Source organism: Aplidium turbinatum, chromosome 17, assembly GCF_918807975.1.
Source record: "Aplidium turbinatum chromosome 17, kaAplTurb1.1, whole genome shotgun sequence".
Classification (NCBI taxonomy): Eukaryota; Metazoa; Chordata; class Ascidiacea; order Aplousobranchia; family Polyclinidae; genus Aplidium; species Aplidium turbinatum.
The window spans coordinates 18,667,251-18,687,416 of NC_137488.1; the positions used below are offsets into that span (position 1 = coordinate 18,667,251).

At 38.6% G+C, this 20,166-nt stretch overlaps 1 protein-coding gene across 1 annotated transcript; it reads left to right on the top strand.

Annotated features, from left to right (window-relative positions):
* The first annotated feature begins 458 nt into the window (after positions 1-458).
* Positions 459-18,934, top strand: LOC145786283 (gamma-aminobutyric acid receptor subunit beta-1-like). Its single transcript, XM_082597923.1, has 8 exons — positions 459-590; positions 9,360-9,482; positions 9,651-9,760; positions 10,608-10,690; positions 11,676-11,804; positions 14,247-14,467; positions 17,446-17,595; positions 18,671-18,934. Exons 1-8 carry the CDS (start codon positions 459-461, stop codon positions 18,932-18,934), a joined length of 1,212 nt encoding a protein of 403 aa, XP_082454049.1.
* Positions 18,935-20,166: the final 1,232 nt, after the last annotated feature.

Consider the following 20,166-nt stretch of genomic DNA (forward strand, 5'->3'; position numbering starts at 1 on the left):
TCGGTTTATTTAAATACAGAGCTTTCGCCACACAAGTGTGGCTTCATCAGTATAAACTTATTTAAAGAGAATCTTCTATTTGAATAAGTTTATACTGATGAAGCCACACTTGTGTGGCGAAAGCTCTGTATTTAAATAAACCGATTCTTCTGATTTGGTGTGATATTGTTTACTTTATTTAAAATGTTTTGTCACACCGTGCATCCCAGTGGATCATCAGTTGAATTATAGAAAAATTTGATAAAAAGTTTAGGAACGAAGCTTTGTTTTTGAATACAGAATGTCTGAGAATGTAAATTTGCATAGGCTACAATGTAACATCTTCCATGTTTTCAACCTTGAACAAAAAACAACTGACTCCTTGGCCATTTCTTGTGGCAAGTTGCAAGTTCTTCTGGTGGGCTGAAAATGTTCTAGTTACCTCTTCTCTTTTTACGATATTTTATGTTTGAATCGCAATGGTATTAGATACCGTTCTTTTGATCTATTCAATGAAGATCTATTCAATGAACCAAATTTTAGGAGAAAGGTTAGAAGTGGGACTACGGCTGGAAGTTGCGAACATCGATAAAATAATGGAAGCTGAAATGGTAAGAGATGTAGTGGGCTGCTCTACTTGAAATATGGTACAAATATGTAATTTAAGTAATGAAATAGACGCTGGTGTCTCTTAACCTCTGTCCAGGTTCCTCAATGTTACTGAGGAGTTAAGTTACACAGAAATCCTGAGGAATTAAGTTACACAGAAAGTTACACAGAAATCCTTCATTTAAGGAACAACCGAACGGTTAAAAATACCAAGTAAATAAAAATAGCCAGGTTCGAAAATTTGTATAATTTATTGATAAAGTTTTTTCTTATCTGGTAAAGCAAATTAAAACATAAAAATGGAGTTTGTTGGTAATTTTCCCTCCTTTGCAACGTTCGATTTGATACCAACACACTTTGAGTAATTGTCGTTTCAGGAAAAGGTGTTTGCGGTGAATTGCAGTTGTGCGATACCACATACACTGTAAGCTCATCCAACCTACATAACCATTTATTTTTTTAATTGATTATTTTGAGCCAATTGCAATAACACACACTACAAATCACATATGCAGCTCTACAGAAATTTAAAAGCAACAAAGGGAATCTTCAAGTCTGGTTCTCCCAATTATTTCAGCATGTCGTTGAGTGCCTTACTGAGACATAACCGCGTGTTCTGGACCGGTGACGAACCGACAACCTTTTGATCAACGTGCATAAGCTCTCACCACTCGGTCTCACGGCTAAACTATGCATCATTGCATCTGCTTTGGTTAATTGTCATTTTTGAAAAAAAAAACTATTTTTATTAGATTGTTTTGATACGGTGTTCCTAATATCCAACCCACACAGACCCAGTTTGTTAAGTAACTTTACTGGGGATAAGCAATGTGTGATATTCAAATAGAAACTTTTATTCTTAGGCTGTGACCGGACCTGCCTCAGTGATGTAAAGCCTCCTCAAAATTGTTAATTTTCCAGGATTAATGCTTAAAAGACTTTTTGTCAATCCAAAGATAAACATTTTCTTTAGCAGCTAATGGATGTGTTCTGAAGGAAGTCGAACAAAAGAAAGCTTATAGTTTATGTGCTAGGACTTTTGCCATTTAAATAATGCTCACACAACACAGAGGATAAGCAATGTGTGATATACAAACAGAAACTTTTACTCTTAGGCTGTGACCGGACCTGCCTCAGTGATGTAAAGCCTCCTCAAAATTGTTAATTTCTCAGGATTACTGCTTAGAACAGTGCTTCCCAACCGGTGGGTCGCGAAGCTATTTCTGGTGGGTCGCGAAGCATTTCTAAATGTTACTGAATGTTAAAATTTTCTAAAAAACACTAACATTACTATGGATCTCACAAGCCGCAGTTTGGTCTTGAACAGTACTGCGCCTTCGCCATCGCTACTCTTATCTTCACTTCAGCTCCACTTCATTTGTTGACTTTCCGTTTTCAGGAATTGTGCACCCTGTTTTCTATTAGATCGGTAAATTATTGCATTATCATTACGTAACAATTATGCAACAATATATCTAATATGTAACAATTAGATGTGTTGTGTCGCATTTATTTCAGTAGGCCTACGTACGCCAGTGGTAAAAATGCCATAATAAAGATGTCATATCTCACTGTGGGTCGCACAACAAAAATTGAATTAAAAGTGGGTCGCAAACTGAAAAAGGCTGGGAAGCACTCGCTAAGAAGACTTTCTGTCAATCCAAAGATAAACATTTTCTTGAACAGTTAATGGATCTGTCCTGAAGAAAGTCGCACAAATAAAAGTTTATAGTTTATGTGCCGTAGGACTTTTGCCATTTAATTAACACAATTTCGTTTTATTTGTTTGTAAGGTTGAAATCATGGCTTTTAGTGACAGGTATTGACGTTTCAATGCACTTGATGAATAGATGTACTTCGACCTTTCAGCTCCAATTTTTTTCCAAACGCAATGTTAAAATGAACCCAACAATACAGCTGGAAATCGACCAAAAACCTTAACTTTATGACGCAAACAATTTAATTTCATTTGCTTTAAGAAATTTTATATCGATTTTATTCCAATCCACAGGACGCAAATGACTTATCTGCATTAAAATCTTTTTTTTTTTTACTGATGCTTTCCTATTCACTGACTTGCACCTGCAGGCCTAGAAAACTTAATTTGCAATTTAACAAATTACTACCGTAGGCTGCAATTTTTTTTTTAAATAGGTGAGTTTGTTAATGCGGTAATTAGAAAAGACAATTTTTGTCAACACACAACCGATCAGAATTTCAGTTCATGAAAAGGGCACAAAAAGAAATGTTGGGTTTGAGATTTAACTAAGTGGGATGTCTTTGCAGCTATAGGGTGATAAATAGCCTATATTCAGTTTCTGATTGGTTGCAAACGTTTTTGGCTATACAACATATTAGCCCTTGTCAAGCATCAAAACAACTAAAATATAGCTTACATGTACAAAATTGCTTGGGTTAATATCTTCCTAAAATAGTCCACCATTGTAAATATCTCAAGCAAAAACTCTTACATAGGAAAATATCCCCTGAGTCAATTTCTTCGGAAAATTGCAGTATAGTTTCATTTTACTGGGCTCGATGCAATTGTATCTGCAACCTTCTAAGTCGCAATTGACTCCTAAAAATAGGATTGTTATCTTTAGTATTTGATACGAGATACTGCTATTTTGCCTTCATCAAATTCTGACATTTGCATAACAATGTTAGCGTAAATTATTAAGAATCTATTTCGCTGTAGTAATAGCATCTTCAGCTTATTCGAAAGCTATAGTCTAATTTCTGATATTGTATAATTTTTGTTGGGGTGGAATTAGCACTGTTTGGCTGTGTATGGAGGCATGTGAAAAAAAATTGAGAACAACTGGTGTAGATATGTTTAATTAAGCGAGGCGTTCTTTTTCATAAAACTGTCAATCCAGTTTTTAAACCAGTCCTTCAATGTGTATCAAAAATTATTAGTTTGGTTTGCTGAATAAATAATAAAGTTTCGACAATAAACGAATTGCTGCATTAAATAAAGTTATATTAAACGCGACACTATTGATCGCTACCCAGACAGTAAAGCAATCGTTTTTACATTGATTTAACGTCTGCAGACGTTGAATCAATGTAAAAAACGGTTGCTTTACTGTCTGGGTAAAATCAATACGAGTCTGGAAAGCTGTCTTGCTGAATGCAGGCGAAAAGTTTTTGCTTGATACAAACTCGGCATTTAAAAGGCTGGGGTGATGTTGCCCAGTGATGTACGCGCATACAAAAGGTATTGACGCCGTCAGCGTTAACGCAAACGTTCGAAAAACCATACGCCGCATGCGTCAACGCAACTTGTAAAAAAAAGTTGGCGGCGTTAGCGTCAGGGCATACACTAGCGTAAACTAATCTTGTTTGCTAGGTGCCAAACATTCACACGGTACAAACCACTCGACACAAACAAGTTTTATTTTGAATTTCCACGAAGAAACACAGGCATCTAAAAGTGTTTATGTGACATTTTGCTGTATTTTGATTCCAATATGTCTTTGCCCATTGAAAACATTCTTTCAACTGCAGCGCTGGAAGGTATTGGTGTGTTGTAGCGAAAAAAAGACATTAAAAAGTATGCGTTGACGCTATGCGCTAAAAAACCGCGAAATCTTTACGGCGTAGCGTCAAGCGCAAACTATCCAAAAAAATGTGGCCGCAAGCGTTAGCGTAAACAAAAAGTATACGTAGCGTAAAACAAAACGTTAGCGTAAAACAAAAAATATGCGGCGTATACGTAGATCTCTGATGTTGCCTGTATGAGTATCATCAACATCATCCGACCCGATAGCTTAGTTGGTTAGCGCGTGTTTTCGTGAACAAAGAAGCTGAGATCAAACGGCGCTTCCTCGACTCTCGAGGTGTGAGCTTGAGCAACGCACGTTAAGGATTGCTCTCCATTCAACGGTGTTTATTGGATGAAGTAATTCCCCAGTAACAACATTTCAACAATCGGAAAAACTTCACTCTGTCAATCTCGGTGACTGGGTCTGCGTCAGTGGATCAAAGCCTCTACCAGTATGTGAAACTGCCAGGATTAAGCTCTGCAAGAAGCTTTCCCAGTCCGAAAAGAAAGATTCAATCAATGATCATCCAGCCATGCCACTGCTGGCAGGTGGCCTCCATATATGTTTCCACACCATTCTGTCTGTCAAGTGTCATAAAAGTATAATAATTTTCTTTGCATTATTTCAATTTCAATCATCCACTGTTTACTCCAGACTAGAAAAAGATAGAAGCGACTTTTGGACGACGCGGAGTCGGAATGACTTTAAGAGCCTGACACCTTTCGAACACAGTCGACAACTTATTCCTTTAGACATGGTGTGCTTGCAACTAAATCGTTTTTTACTTGAATTTTCCGTTTTTCTTTTTTGAAGGAGCATCTTGTTTTGTTTTTTTTCCTCTGTTAGAGTTTAAAGATGTTTTGATTCGGAGGCTAGTGAATGTCATTGAAACTGGCCCAAATTTTCCTCTCAATCGCCCTGTTTGAATACCAATACTCGTGAATGAAGTTTGTGACGTCACACTTTTTATCTGTTTCCAATCTTTGATTATGTCACTGCCAGTATGACTTTCTTTTCAAGCAAGTATTAGTCGTGAATGCAAAAAGGATGTGCAAGACTCAATGTAATCACTTCAACACAAAATCTAAAACCTTTACAATCTCATTTCACGGAAATGTCACCTTGAAAAGAAACCACATTAACGGAAATAAGAAATTGGGAAAGGTAGCAGAACTTGTCTTTTGCAAGGGTCAAAGCGATAATAATGGAACTATTTGGCCAAGATGGAAATCGATATCTTGTTAGGCATAATTTAAATGACCAAAACGAAAATGCATTTGTGTATTAGCTGGATTTATACTTTATTTACGCGTGATTGCGATGAGCTGACACAACGGATGAGGCGCTCGCTTTTCCATGATGCGAATCTAGTTTGCATGGTTGGAAAAGACTGCAGGCTTGGGAACAAAATGGTTGGAACGCCTGGTTAGTCTAATCCAGTGTTTTTCAAACTTTTTTCAATAGCGCCCCCCTGGACAACGAACAGAGTATCAAACGCCCCCTTCGACAAAAAAAAGTAAAATCAAAGTTATTTTCCATTCATCACAACTTAAAGCCCAACTTAAATGAGACGGATGAGGTTGGTGCAATGTCATCAGCCTCTTGATATCGAGTTCCAGTTTGGATAGGAACAATCTTAAATCTCCCAGTCTAACTATGTCAAGACGGTTTCTTTTGTTATCCAGAAGCATTGTGACGGCACTGAAAGCACGCTCCACCAAGTATGAGCTGGGAAAGGCAATGATAAAAACTTTGACCCGATTCCACACGTGAGGGTATTTCTCTTTGATTTGGTTCTGTAGCCAGAACGATTTACACGAGATATTGAACTTCGGTTTGAGTGCGAAATCGCTTTGCAATGTTATCAGTTCCTTCTCAAGAATTCCATGTTCGGAAATATCACAGAATGGGTCGATTATCCAGTCATGGATTTCTAACTGGCATACATTCTGGAATCGGAACTCCCATGCCTTTGTGGTACTTCTTCAAGATGATTGCTGTAGCCTACGTCTCTACATCAATATCAGATATGCCTTTGTCACTGGTATCAAGTTGATGCAAGCTTGAGAATTGGAAAAATTCTAGTCTAGCTAAATTTCGCTGATACAACACAAGCTTATTTCGTTACGCTGAAGGGATAAATTCAATTCAATAAATTTGGAAAATATGTCTGACAAGTAGGCGATATCATTTCTCACAACCAGGACGTCATGCGCAAGGCCAGTGTCACAACTATTCAGAAATTTTACGATAGTTTCAAACAGCGAATAAAATCGTGCAGGGCAATTTCTCTTGGAAAGCCATCGTATTTCGGTGTGGGGCATTAAACGCTCAAAAGCTTCATCAATCTCATTGCACAATCGTTTGAATAAGCGTGTATTCAAAGCGTGCGCTTTAATTTTATTCACTGCTTGGATGACAGTCTTCAAAGATAAATTAAGACGAACGCTAGATCAAAATACTCTCGGATTGTAAGATCAGATTTGCGTAATCCCAGTGCTTCAAATCGTCATGCGTTATGCGTTACGTTATGACCTCAACTATTTTGTAAGGCACTGCGAAGCGACATTGCCAACATAATTGCCACAATATCTGCCACAGAGCTCTTATAGTCACCGTCTTCTTTTGTATTTCTTTGAAGCGAAACATGACAAAGAATGCTTTGCAATCCTCTTCTTGTACCGTAACTGCCCCGATTTACTCTCAGCGCCCCCCAATCGCCCACTTTATAGCCAGCGCCCCCTTCATGGTCGCAAACGCCCCCAGGGGGGCGCTGGCGCCCACTTTGGGAACCACTGGTCTAATCAAAACATTAAAAGCCCAAAATGAACATAATAAACTCATGTTCAGCAAATAAAACGTTTCAAAAACTAAACTGTCTTCATCTTCAATGCCATTAATGTGAAAACAGTTCGGTTTTCAAAACGTTTGGAGAAGGTATCTATATTTTGGGCTCTTTATGTTTTGATTAGGAGCTGCATACCCTCCATTACAAGCGATCAGGAGCCGCTACTGCCTATAAGCATACAGTACATTTTATGAGGTACAAAACGGCACGAATTTGTAGGTGCAAAATGTAAAGCCTAGCTGTGGATTTTGTAGGTACAAAATGTAATGCGCGACATGTTTTTTGCCCTGAAGAAAGAGTAGTTCACCATAGTTTCAGTTTAACGTAGCCTTATAAAATTTTTTAAAACCTCCTTCATGGAAAACTTTTTTCCTTGCCACTGCTTGTTTGTTTGTCGTATCCAGGCTTACACCCGGTGGTTGAAGATTTAGATTAAGTGGACGGGAAGGCAAGGAAGCCAATCTTCGTGTCGACCTTCAGGCATACCTCTAAGTGTCCGCCACAGACACAACCGCATGCTCCTGAGCGGTGTCGAACCGGCACCCTTTCGATTACCGTTCCAAGGTTCTCACCACTCGGCTATGCAGCTTGCCACTGCTGACACATCATTAATTAACCCGACCTTAGTTGGTTTGGTTTTGAATCTTTATCCTCGGACTGACAAAGCCTCTGATAGTTTATTCCTGGTAGTTTCGTATACTCGTAGGGGCTCTTGACGCAGGGCTGGTTACCGAGGTTAGCAGAGTGAAGTTTTTCCGATTATTGAAATCTTGTTGCCAGGGAAATATTCCATTCACAAGATTCCGCTGAATGGAGAGCAGTCCTGAAATGCGTTACTCAAGCGCACACTCCGAGAGTCGAACCAACGTCGCTTGATCTTGAGTCGAGCGCTCCACTGAGCTAACTGCTGGTAGACTTAACTAAGTTTCAAAGTGTTCGTTTGGAAGTATGAAAATCATAATGTGGTAATTTCTAATGAGTTTGTAATTATTTTTACAGAAGTTACTTTTACCAAACTTGGTGTTTGTAAATGACTTTCTAGCTAGCAACATAGTTTTTTTTTTGTTCAACTTCTATAAACGTTGAATGAATGCAAAAAAGAGTTGATTTGTTGGCTGAGTATAGCTGTCATGATTTTTGACGTCAGATCTATTGTAGGAAAGGTCAAGCACATTGCTTCAATCATCTACGCTTGTAATCATGCATTTACAAAGTAAATCTATTTTCTTGATGCATGTGAAGAGAAAATCAATAAAGAGAACTTAACGGAAGTCCAAGTAGTGTTTTCATGGCTTTTGTAATCATTAAAACATTGCTCTCTTCATTTACGACATTTCTGATTGAAATTGATTTTTTCTTGTTGTTTTAGCAAACTAATAAAGATTGCATTTTCTTACAAAGGTAATATTGTACTTAAACCTACATAATAGTACCGTACTGTAGAGGTTCCTCCATTTATTGTGGTTGACTAGATGACGCATCAACTCATGACTATCTGTTGTTGTTTTTTATGACCATAATACAGTTAGGATGCACCATGATAATAAAATATTAATCTGCTTTGTCCGTGCTTCTAGCTGCCATCATAGCCTATTGCGAGCCAGCGATAAACAAGAAATACATTGAAATGAGTGACTGCTGCCAGTATCTTCCTCATTCAGCACCGATCAGTGGCCGACTTCAGTGTATGGCAGCTTCTGCTAGACCTTCTAGAATCTAGACGGTTTGATTCCTGGTCTAGTTGTTTGTTGGTTGTGAGAATCTTTATCTTGGGACTACGAAAGCTTTGTACAAGCTAAATCCTGGCAGTTTCGCGCACTTGTAGACGCTTTGGTTTACTGATGCAAGTCCAGTTACCGAATTGAGTGAATTTCTTCTTGTAGTTGGCGGTTGTTGTTTGTAAACTATTCAACCCATTAGGTGCCACTGAATGGAGAGCTGTCCTTGAAATGCGTTTCTCAAGCGCACACCACGAGAGTCGAACCCTTGCTGCTTGATCTTGCTGTTACGTTGGTTGCAAAGTTCGGTACTTAACTCACTGAGCTATCGGGGAAGATGGGGTTCAGTTCTGGGTTATTCCACAGAATCAAGGATACAATTATGAGTTTCTGTTCAGAATTAACACAACATTAAAATTTTGTGCTAACACTTGTTTCTTTAACTCCACATGATGCTAATGAGCGGAAGTGGCGGACATGTCAACCGTAATGATAGAAATATTTAAAGGATAGGCTATTTCTGATTTATTCTTTTGAACATTTCACATTTATAGCACTGATGATGAAGACAGTAAATTGATATTTGGCTCTATATTTTTTTTTATTAGATTTCTAACATCACTGTAAGGCTTTTTACAAGATTAAATATTTTTACAGTCGTTTCAAGTAACCTTCTACCTGCAACAAACGTGGACTGACGAGAGATTGATCTTTGACGAAGAAGTATTGATGATTCCAAGTCTAATTTTGATCGATGATAAAAACATCGATGAAATATGGGTAAGATTTGACATGCACATTAAAGTTATTAATCGGATGAACATTAAAAGCATGGACCGACTGTTGAGCGGAGCACTTTGTGTTACCATAGAAAAGGGCGCTTTGTTTATTTCTCGTTGGAAGGGTGTTTTGATTTCAGTGCATAATCAAAACTTCAATCTGTTCAAGGTTCCAGATACTTACTTTGTCAATGACAAGAGCTCTCATTTTCACAACGTCACGCGTGCCAACCGAGTGATGACGTTATATCCTAATGGCACTGTGCAGTATACAATCAGGTAATTGTTACTTCACTATTGCCAAACAAAAAAGCATGCGCTTCATTTAAAGTTTCAAATAAAATCTATCTATTTCTTCATTTGCTCTTTCTTCTAGCTCAGCGGCCTAGTAATTTCGGCTCTGGTAGATCTGAGATCGATTCCAGGTCGGGTCAAAGCGAAGACTTTAAAAACGGTACCGATTGTTTTCTTTCTTGCATAACGCAGTGAGAATTAGTCGGGTAATAATATAATGACATCGTAAACCTGAAATCAATTTAAAAATGAGCCCTGTGGCTAAAAGATCTTAGCTGTTGTAGAGCAACAACAAATAAAACCATAACATTATTATTATTACTGTCCTTTCTAAACCAGGCATCGAAATCTCAAACAAATATATAGTTCAAGTTAATAGTCGTTTCCGACTTGTAATTAAATTGTTTTTGGTAGGGTGTCTCATTTAGGCTATCAAGTGCGCGCTTCTTAACTTCATCACTTGAAAGAGATGTGTCAACGTTTTAGTTTTATACAATATGATTGAAGAGATTTTTGCCCCGTCAGCTCAGTGGTTACGCGCCAGGCCCAAGATCATGCTGTGCTGGTTTGACTCTCGGAGTGTGCGCTTGAGCAACGCATTTCAGGACTGCTCTCCATTCAGTGGCACTTTGTGAATGGAATAATTCCCGGCAACAAAAATCTTCAACAATCGAAAAACTTCACTCTGCTAATCTCGGTAACCGGTCCTGCGTCAAAAGCCACTACAAGTATGCGAAACTACCAGGAATAACCTATCAAGGCTTTGTTAGTCCGAGGATTAAAATTCAATTTTATGATTTTATTTTTTTCTTTATTTGTATTGATATTTCAGAGTGACAACTGAACTGGCTTGTATGATGGACCTCACCCCTTTCCCGTTCGATTCCCAAAATTGTTCAATTGAAATTGAAAGCTGTAAGTTACAACCTAAGATCAAGTCAGGCCAGGTTAAGACTTCAATTTGAAACAATTCGGACAAATTTAACTCCGAAGTTTTTAAATCTTGCACATTTTTACATGAGCAAGTTTTCGTTCGTTAAGTTGGTTTAGAGTCAGACAATTTAACCTTCTTGCTTATGCTGATCAAGATATGTCCCAGTGTTGGCCTTAGCCTTGAAAGACCCATTATTAAGTGGAATACGTAAACAAACAAACGTGGCATCTTGCCATACCAAATATGATGCAAAAAGATGGTGATGATGAGAGTTATAGTAGTAACTGACATAATCAAGATATGATCGCCTGGCTTCTTCCTGATGCTTGTGTTGTATTTGTTAGGCTGCTTTGGCAGTGTGTTGTAGGCTATGTCATAACAAACGCTAGATAAGCTGGTTTGGTTTTGAATCTTTATCCTCGGACTAACAAAGCCTTGATAGGTTATTCCTGGTAGTTTCGCATACTTGTAGAGGCTTTTGACACAGGGCCGGTTACCGAGATTGGCAGAGCGAAGTTTCCGGTTGTTGAAGTGTTGTTGCCGGGGAATTATTCCATTCACTAGATGCCGCTGAATGGTGAGCAGCCCTTAGAACTCGTTGCTCAAGCGCACACCCCGAGAGTCGAACCAGCGCCGCTTATTCTTGAAGCCTCTTCGTTCACGAGGTCACGTGCTAACCAACTAAGCTATCGGGGCGAGTCCAGGGGGCATTTTTGGACCCGGGACCTGGATGATGTTAGAGAGCAATAACCCTCCCAAGTGGCCCAGAAACCTAAAAAAAAAACACTTCGTATTTTTGGATGCGGTGCATTTTTTCTTCTTAAAGTATCTTGATTTGGGCCCGAGGATCTCATTGGTACCGGGCTCAAATCATCTCAATGACCTTGCTAGTTTTGCTAATCATTGTTATTTTCGTTCAAATCCATCAAACTTCTCATTATATCTCAACCACTTGTTATTATGCAGACGGTTACGTCACCGAAGATATCGAGTACAAAGTGGGTGGACCACTAGAAGGAGTAGAAACTATCGCCATACCAGAATATCAAGTTACTAAGTGGGACATCAACCTTCGTGTGATGACGTTTGCAACAGGTAAAGTGCTTCTTGACAAATTTATTTTATTAATATTTCAGTGCGGTAATATCGTTTATGTTTTTCCGTTGTCACAGATATAACGACTTAAATCAAATCTATAATCAAAACCAAGACGCAACTATCACTTACAATAGTTTCGCGTCACTTGCTGAGAATGAAAAATGAACAAACACGATAGTCAGAAGGTGCGATTGTGATGGCTATCCCTCGTCTTCGAGGATGATAATCTTCGCAATAAGTCTTGCCAAGACGCCTGTGCGTGGGTTGATTAACGTGAACTTGATGGCGCACACTCAACAAGCACACATAAGCTTGACAATTCCATCAGCTTCATCCAATGGCAAGGCAGGCCAAGACAATCGAAGCTTGTGACATTCTGCAGCCTTCATCCGCCTTCACAGTCGTTGAGCTTGATTGACTTCATCCGCCTGTTCCGCCGTTGGGGACTTGGGTACTTTGGACTACGCTTTGTCTGGCCTCTACCTTTCTACCAACCTGGCATGGGTGACCCTTCTGGGAGCAGTTAGCTCCCGCCAGTACAGCTCTAGAGGTCACTGAGGCACGGAAACTCTCTAACCACGTTAAGGTAGTATAGTCCGCTGAAAGAGAGGTGCCATTGTAGCCTATTAGCCACTAAGCATGTGGGGCGGAGCTTATGCAAACTGTTGGCATATGGTAAGTTTTTTTCTTTGCCTTGTTCTCCCTTTTTTCCTCCAACTTAAGCGTACCTGTGTACTGTGTTAGTGTGTATAAGGCTCTTGACATGATCATACTGAGGATGCTGTGATAGCGAAATCGATTTATGATAAAGAAAATGAGGCTGGTAAACTGTTTGTTGCATTGAGTAACGAGGCTTATAGTGATGAATTGATACGAGACAGTCAAACGCTTCAAGTGGACAGTTTGCTGGGTTGGTTCACAAAGACAGAAAAGTTGTATGAGTCAATCTGTGTACTGTGCAGTGCGGTCACTCGGCTAATTTTAGGTACCGTACATTCGATGCAACGCAAGCCTCTTAAATCATTGTTCTTCATAAAATTACCCCAGAGTCAAAGTAAATAACTGATTTTCATAATTCAATCAGGTGTCGATGGGCTTGCATGTTTTAAAAACATAAACAATTTCAAGTAAAACTAAAATTTACTTCTAGGGGCTTATTCAAGAGTGTCAGTCAGCTTTCTTTTCGCACGCTATCTCTCATACTACTACTTCCAAATGTTCTTGCCATTCTCCTTCATGACCATCATTAGTTGGATTATATTTTGGATTGACAGAAGGGAAATATCAGCTCGGGTTTCTTTAAGTAAGCAACCAAGACATGAATAAATTTGAAATAGTTTTTCTTAACCAACTCGATAATCCCACCCTTGTAGAAAGACGTAACTTTGAGTCGTATATGTAGATGTGTTATTCGATGTGAGTAGACCAAAGCCCATAGGCTAAGGCAGTGGTTCTTCACTGGAGGTGAACGCACCACTAAAATGATTAAATGTTTGTCTCGATAGCTCAATTGATTAAACGCTGACGTTTAATAAAGTCTGGCCAGACTTTGTGCAAGTAGTAATCTCAAGTTTGTTCAGCGCTGGTTCGACTCTCGTGGTGTGCGCTTGAGCAACGCTTTTCAAGGACTGCTCTCCACCCAGCGGCACCTAATGGATGGATTAATTCACAGACAACGACAATTACAAAGTTCACTCTGTCAATCTCGGTAACGGGAGTACGTCAATGGTACAAAGCCTCTACAAGCATGCGAAACTGCCAGGATTAACCTATCAGAGGTTTTCTCAGTCTGAGGATACAGAATCAAATCAGGTTTCGTTTAAATTGAAAATATTTTTTCTTAACCATTGATTCAATAATCTCACCTTTGTGGAAAGACGTGACCTTGAGTCGTAGATGCAGATGGGTGCTGATTCGATTTGACAAGACGAAAACCTATAGGTTAAGACAGGAGTTTTTAACCGGGGGGTGCACGCACTACTAAGGGGTGCGAAATCTATACCCAGAGGGTATGGGGGTGCTAAATCATTAGGGTTAGTTAGAAATTGTGATTATCCAGTGGGTTTTTATAATCTGAATTGTAGGTGACTGTTAATTTTTAGCCGTTCTAAGAGAGAACACGAGATCTGGTGGTTCAAGGTGGTGTCTACAAGGAAAAAGCATAAGAACCACAGCTAAGACCTAAGGCTACCTCGTCCGCGGTCATATCTAAGTTCTCATAAAATTAGCACCGAACTTCGGTCTAGCTTTGCAGACAAATGCGAAATAAAACTTTGCTGTCTCCGAAGAAATCAGGAAAAAGTTGATTCAATCATAAAGGTTTTAATGGTCTTCGCCTAGCTTTGGAATCTTCGTTTATGGAGTAGTTGGAATACAGTAAAGTTTAGAATTTGGCTTAGCTCTACTGTTTTGAATTTGTTTATGTTTGTCTTTTTCCAGATATTTTTACTATATTCACCGTCACGACTATTAGCTCCAATGTTAAATCAAGCCTCCCAAAGATTTCCTACATTCAAGCGTTAGACGTCTATTCCTTTGTCTGCTTCCTATTTATCCTAATGACATTACTGGTTTACGTGTCTGCTTTGTGGATAACCAACTACCAGGCACGGCATGTGGCAGAAGAAAAGTTGTTTAATCATCTGGAACATATTATTAAGGTTATAAAAGGTTGCTATAACTTACAATTGTAGTCTACTGCTTATTTGCATTCATCGAATTCTGATATTTGCACAAAAATCTAGTCTCATAGTTGATTTAAGAATCGATTTTTCTTTTTAATAGCATATTTATTCAAATAGAATACCACAATCGTTTTTTGCTTCTATTGCTACCACGCATTAAAATGAGGTTTTAATTATATTTCCGAATATCTGTAGCTCTCAACCAGTGATGGGCATTATCGGCGATAATTTATCGGCGATAATTATCGGCGATAAATTTTTATCGCTTATCGTTATCGCTTAATTAATTTTTTCAGTTATCGTTAATCGTTATCGCCAAAGGCAATACATGGCCACCTAAAGATACGGCCTGATTTGTCACATTTTGCAGAAATTTGCAGGTTTTTCTCACTTTGGGCAGACGTTTAAATAAATTTTTCTAAAAATTATATTTTTACGCTTTCTTTACTCTTTTCCCCAGATGACACAATAGGTTTTAACATCCTCACATGTTGAAAAACAAAGAAAATTTGATTTCGAAGATTTTAGTCAGACTGTTAATTTTTCAATAACAGTCTGATTTAGCGTTTTTCAACTTACTGTTTCTCATTTGCTGTTGCTTCCCCAAGGCAACAAAAAAGTTTTATGTCATTAGGAAACCGCAAAAAGTAAAAACATCTCAAAAAATGTCAGTCAAGCACTAGCAGTAGCTGTAATCAAAATCTGCAAAATGTGACAAATCAGGCCGCATCTCCAGGTGGCCATGGGCAATATTTGATTATCGCCGATAATTAATCGCCGATAAATTTTATTTCGGATCAACACACAAGTGGAAAGACCATGAAAAGTAATATTTTTACCAGCCACCTAGTTCATGAAACTAAAATTAAAACCACTTCTTCTTCAGTGCCTGAAGTGTGTGTGCACAGGTCGTTGTCATGGGAGGGGCACGCCCCCTGCAGCGACGGCCCTGACAACACAATAATTTTTAGAGTTGCAAATTGCAATGCAATGAAATGCATGCAACAAGTCTCTTGTTGTTCTGCTGCAATCGGCAATCGCGAGTGAATTTTACAATTAAAATGTAAGCGCACAGGCGGTACAGATTCCTTTGAAGCGAAGCAAAAGAAATTGGCAAGTGGTTTATGAAAGTGTCGCAATACGAGGCCGCTTTTACATCGGAAACATGGTCTTTCGCGCCGCCATCACTGAAACAAGTCATTGCGGAATATGATATTGCTTGAAGCATTTGACATGCAGACCGACATCACACTTTTTGCATCTTGTAGTACTTTTTGCATGACAATAGGCGCATCGAGTTGCGTGGTAAAATTATGCTAAATACAGTATAACCTTTCTCATTTATCTATGCTGCATAGCCGAGTGGTGAGAGCGCTGGAACGGCAATCGAAAGGGCGCCGGTTCGACACCGCTCATGAGCATACAGTTGCGTATCGAGTTGCGTGGTAAAATTATGCTAAATACAGTATAACTTTTCTCATTTACCCTACCTATGCTGCATAGACGAGTGGTGAGAGCGCTGGAACGGCAATCGAAAGGGCAGGACACTTAAAGGCATGCCTGAAGGTGGACATGAAGATTGGCTTCCTTGCCTTCCCGTCCACTTAATCTAAATCTTCAACCACCGGCCTGTATACGACAACGATTTACCTATGCGATATAGCCAACGCTCAATCAAATATCTTTATTCCCACTAATAATACAGTGCCTATATTGTAATTCTTATCTCAACAACTCAGCGTTCTGCCATTGCTTTAATGATGGTGTTCACAAAGAAAACAGAAAAATTTATCTGAAATTATCAGTAAATTACGATAATTATGTTATTGTTCTTGAACAAACACGACTAATTTGACAAGCTTAATGGATTTCACAGTATATGCACATTTTTACTACCAATAACGCTTAAGATTACCGATAAATTTTCAAGCATTTTGCGTTTTTTGGAATTTTTTCAATTATTGCTGACTTTGCTGTAAACAGCCCGTAGAAAGCAAAATACAAAGTTTGGAATTTTTATGGTATTTTCATTTGATTTAATTATTTTGCCTACTGCACGTAAGCGGCAGTGTAACTCAATTGATAAAAGCATCCAACTGGTATCTGAAAGTATAATTATAAGCACGGCGGTTACCTCAGTGGTTTGATTCTGGATCAAGAGGTTGAAGATTCGATACCTACTGCCGCTGTTGCGATTCTATTCATGCATAACTTACAAAAAGTTTTGTCCCTTTACAGTATATTATGTTCGATTTTTCGTCATGTTGATGAAAACAGTTCGTGCTGCATGGGATGGGGCAGCGCTAATCAAGAAAAAAAAATTATCGTTATCGGACATTATCGGCGATAATTTATCGTTTATCGTTATCGCTTAACTTTTTTTGATTTATCGTTTATCGTTATCGCTTTAGGCATTTTTCGTTTATCGATTATCGTTATCGCTTAACTGAAAAATGAGTTATCGCGCCCAACACTGCTCTCAACCTGATGCACTTATGTTGTTGGAATCGTCTCATAATAATTTTAAACTTAAAATACGCACCGTTAATTTGTAGGCTGCTATAGCCTACCACTATGGGCCTCAGGTGGCCAAAACTTCTATCTACAAGACCTGCTTTTTACCTTTTCGTGTAAGATAGGCTATTCATTATGTTGTTTAGTCTAAGTGGCATTATGCGAATCGAAGTTTGCTGACGTCCAACTCTCGCAATACAAGGAACAAATGAAGGAAAACCGTGAACTAAGATATAGGCTACTATAAAAACTCGGCGACTAAATTTCATGTAGACTACATCATCAGTTATGATTCGATATTTGTGTGTTTTGTTTTGCAACTTATAGGGTTTATAACATAACGTTCAATAAAATCATAACGTTTAAAAGTATAAACTTTTATATTTTGTGTGTTTTGTTTTCCATAGTTTGTCTTATCCCAGTCACCACTTTCTTTACAGAGCAATGATGAATTAAAAGAGTTAGTTTTCAAAGTCTGTTGTTGCAAAAGGAATCCTGAAAGCAACAACGAAACTATCAGAAGAAATGAAAAGTTATGCTTAGAAAATACGAAGTCAAACAAACTGATGAAACATCGCCCCCAACAGCAGGTGACTTGATGAAGTTTGTTTGTGCAGAGCTTGCACAAGCAACAACGCGACTGTATAACTTCCTATTTATTAAAAAAATATTTCTCTCACAACATCTGGAAAAAAATCCATAAGAAAATACTAACTTGGTTTGGTTTTGAATCTTTATTTTCGGACTGACAAAGCTTTTGATAGGTTATTCCTGGCAGTTTCTCGTACTTGTAAATGTTCTACATTTTCACAACAAACTGGTAAATACTTTGAACCACTGACGCAGGTACGTTTACCGAGATTGAATGAGTGAAGTTTCCATAGTTGTTATCTGTGAGCCATTTCATTCATTAGGTTGCTCAAGCGTATAGGCCTACACCCCGAGAGCCGAACCAGCGCCGCCTGATCTTGATTCGTACACTTAACTGCTGAGCTAACGTAGCTAGGGACAATTCTTATTGGAACCCTAACCTGGTCTACTTTTGCAATATGTCTTCTTCGATATGATTGCCGGTAGTCAAGGTCAACGGTTTATAGTTCCAGATTATTGTAGCTGAAATAATGTTGCGGCGGTGTGTATGGCCATCACAAGGTTTTGTGGAATACAAAAGATTCATTCAAGTTCTGTTGATCAATGGGCCTTATTATAACTTCTCACGCCTAATATTTAATAGCCCAGGCCATTTTTTTCAGTCCAATTCAGTCCATTTTATTTCTGGCCATTCGTAATAATTTTTCCCACCATAGCAAATCTATAGGCTTAAAACAGATAAAAGTCACAAAATCGGCTGTTGAAGCGTGCTCGGGATCTATACCTGCCAGTAGGCTACTACCCTATAAGTATAGCTTATAGGCTAGAAAGGATGAGACACAATCGCCACAACACCTTGTGGGGCCTTGAATGTTATTGCAAAATACTCCCCAGACTTACTGCAAATTCCTAGTAGGATCTATAACCTTTCCACCGATCTCTGGATGAAAATCTAAAGCTGTTTTTCTTGGCATTCCTGTGTCTTCAATAGGTTGCAATGGCAGTTGGCAGAATTAAATTAATTATTTGGAACAATTTATGTTAATGTTTTTTAATTACAATTAATTTTTTCAGACGGCAGGCGCATTGAAGTCTAGGTGGAATGAAAGTCAATTTCAAAACGAAAGTACTTTTGTCGTGAATCCTACTGTCTCCAAAGAGTGGAGTTTTAAGATCAAAGAAAAAGACAAACAAGAAATGAAGCGCTCTTGGAATATTTTTCAAACTTTGAAACTGAAATTATCTGCAGATTCAATTGATATATTTTCTCGAAAAGCTTTTCCAATTTTTTTCATATTATTTAATGTTGGTTATATGACGTTTTATCGTTTCTTTTAGCGCTTTTTCATATAAAAAAAAATTCACCACTAGGTGTCCCGCCAGATTGTCAGACTTAGCCTACTTGATTTTTTCAATCATCGTTTGTCATTTGAGAAGAAAATGATCAAAGCAATAAAATCAGCTTGACAAAGGAGGAGGACACTCTAAATAGGTCACGGGATGTGAAAGCGATTGCGGCACATTGAAATATACAGTCATTTTCGGTATCAAAGATAACACCGCCTTAAAACTGGACTTCAGTAGGCTACTAAACTTATTACATTCGCCAGTTTAGGTTATTGTGTTGTGAAAGTTGTGGTGTTATAGCTCAACTCATGTCCATAGTGGTAGATTTACAGTCGTGATCGTGTCTTCTATAAATGGCTAAGACGTAGCCTATAGAAACAAGACTGCCAAGTTCGTTGTTTTAATTTTTTCAACTCGGGATGTCCAACTACATAGGCTATATAAGTAGTTGGTCCCATGATAATATGAGATTATCGATGATAAGTTCCATACTTGAATTCAAGCATGGGAGATGAAAAGATGATGTTTGCATTAGCTTAGCCTTCGGCACTGACGAGAGTAGGGTGGATATAGTTCCACTCTCTCGGCAACCTTTCCTTCAACGATGCCGCCCTATTTTATTACACCCTGGATAAAGGTGAACAGTGTTTTCAACAACGAAGAGTCGAAACAGGACTGCGTGATTGAAATACTGTACGTGTGCCTTATCCGCTGCGCCACCCCACAATCAATCAATAACCAATTTATTTTTTTAGACCTTTGCTATGTTGACGTGTATTATTTTTGCTGTGATGGTCAAAAATAAAAACAATTAAACTGAACTTGTCTGCCCAGTTGTTAATTAGCGCCCAATTCAAGATCAAGCGAGGCTCGGCTTTCAGGGTGTGCACTTAAGCAGCGCATTTTGGGACTGCACATTAATCAGCTGCACCTAGTAGATACAATGATTCCCGGCAACAACTAGCAAAAACTTTAGCCCACGGTCAATCTCGGTAACCGGCCTTGCGTCATCAGCGGTTCACACCCTTTAAAAGTAGCCTATTCAGGTAACAACAACTCGTTTTTTTAATAAGTTACCGTAGGCTACATGTAACATATTAAATCTCAATTTTAGAAATTTACCTCAAAATTGATAGCCTTGTTCAATAGACCTTTTCTACAGCCAACCAATGAAGCTTGACGTGGAAAACAAACCACTTCACGAACTGAAATCATAGTAGTGA

Excerpts from the sequence above, each read along its gene's own strand:
- LOC145786283 (XM_082597923.1), top strand. The coding sequence starts at position 459 with ATGGTATTAGATACCGTTCTTTTGATCTATTCAATGAAGATCTATTCA. Across the intron at positions 9,483-9,650 it reads AAAACATCGATGAAATATGG|GTTCCAGATACTTACTTTGT; the intron begins GTAAGATTTGAC and ends AATCTGTTCAAG. Across the intron at positions 9,761-10,607 it reads ACTGTGCAGTATACAATCAG|AGTGACAACTGAACTGGCTT; the intron begins GTAATTGTTACT and ends TTGATATTTCAG.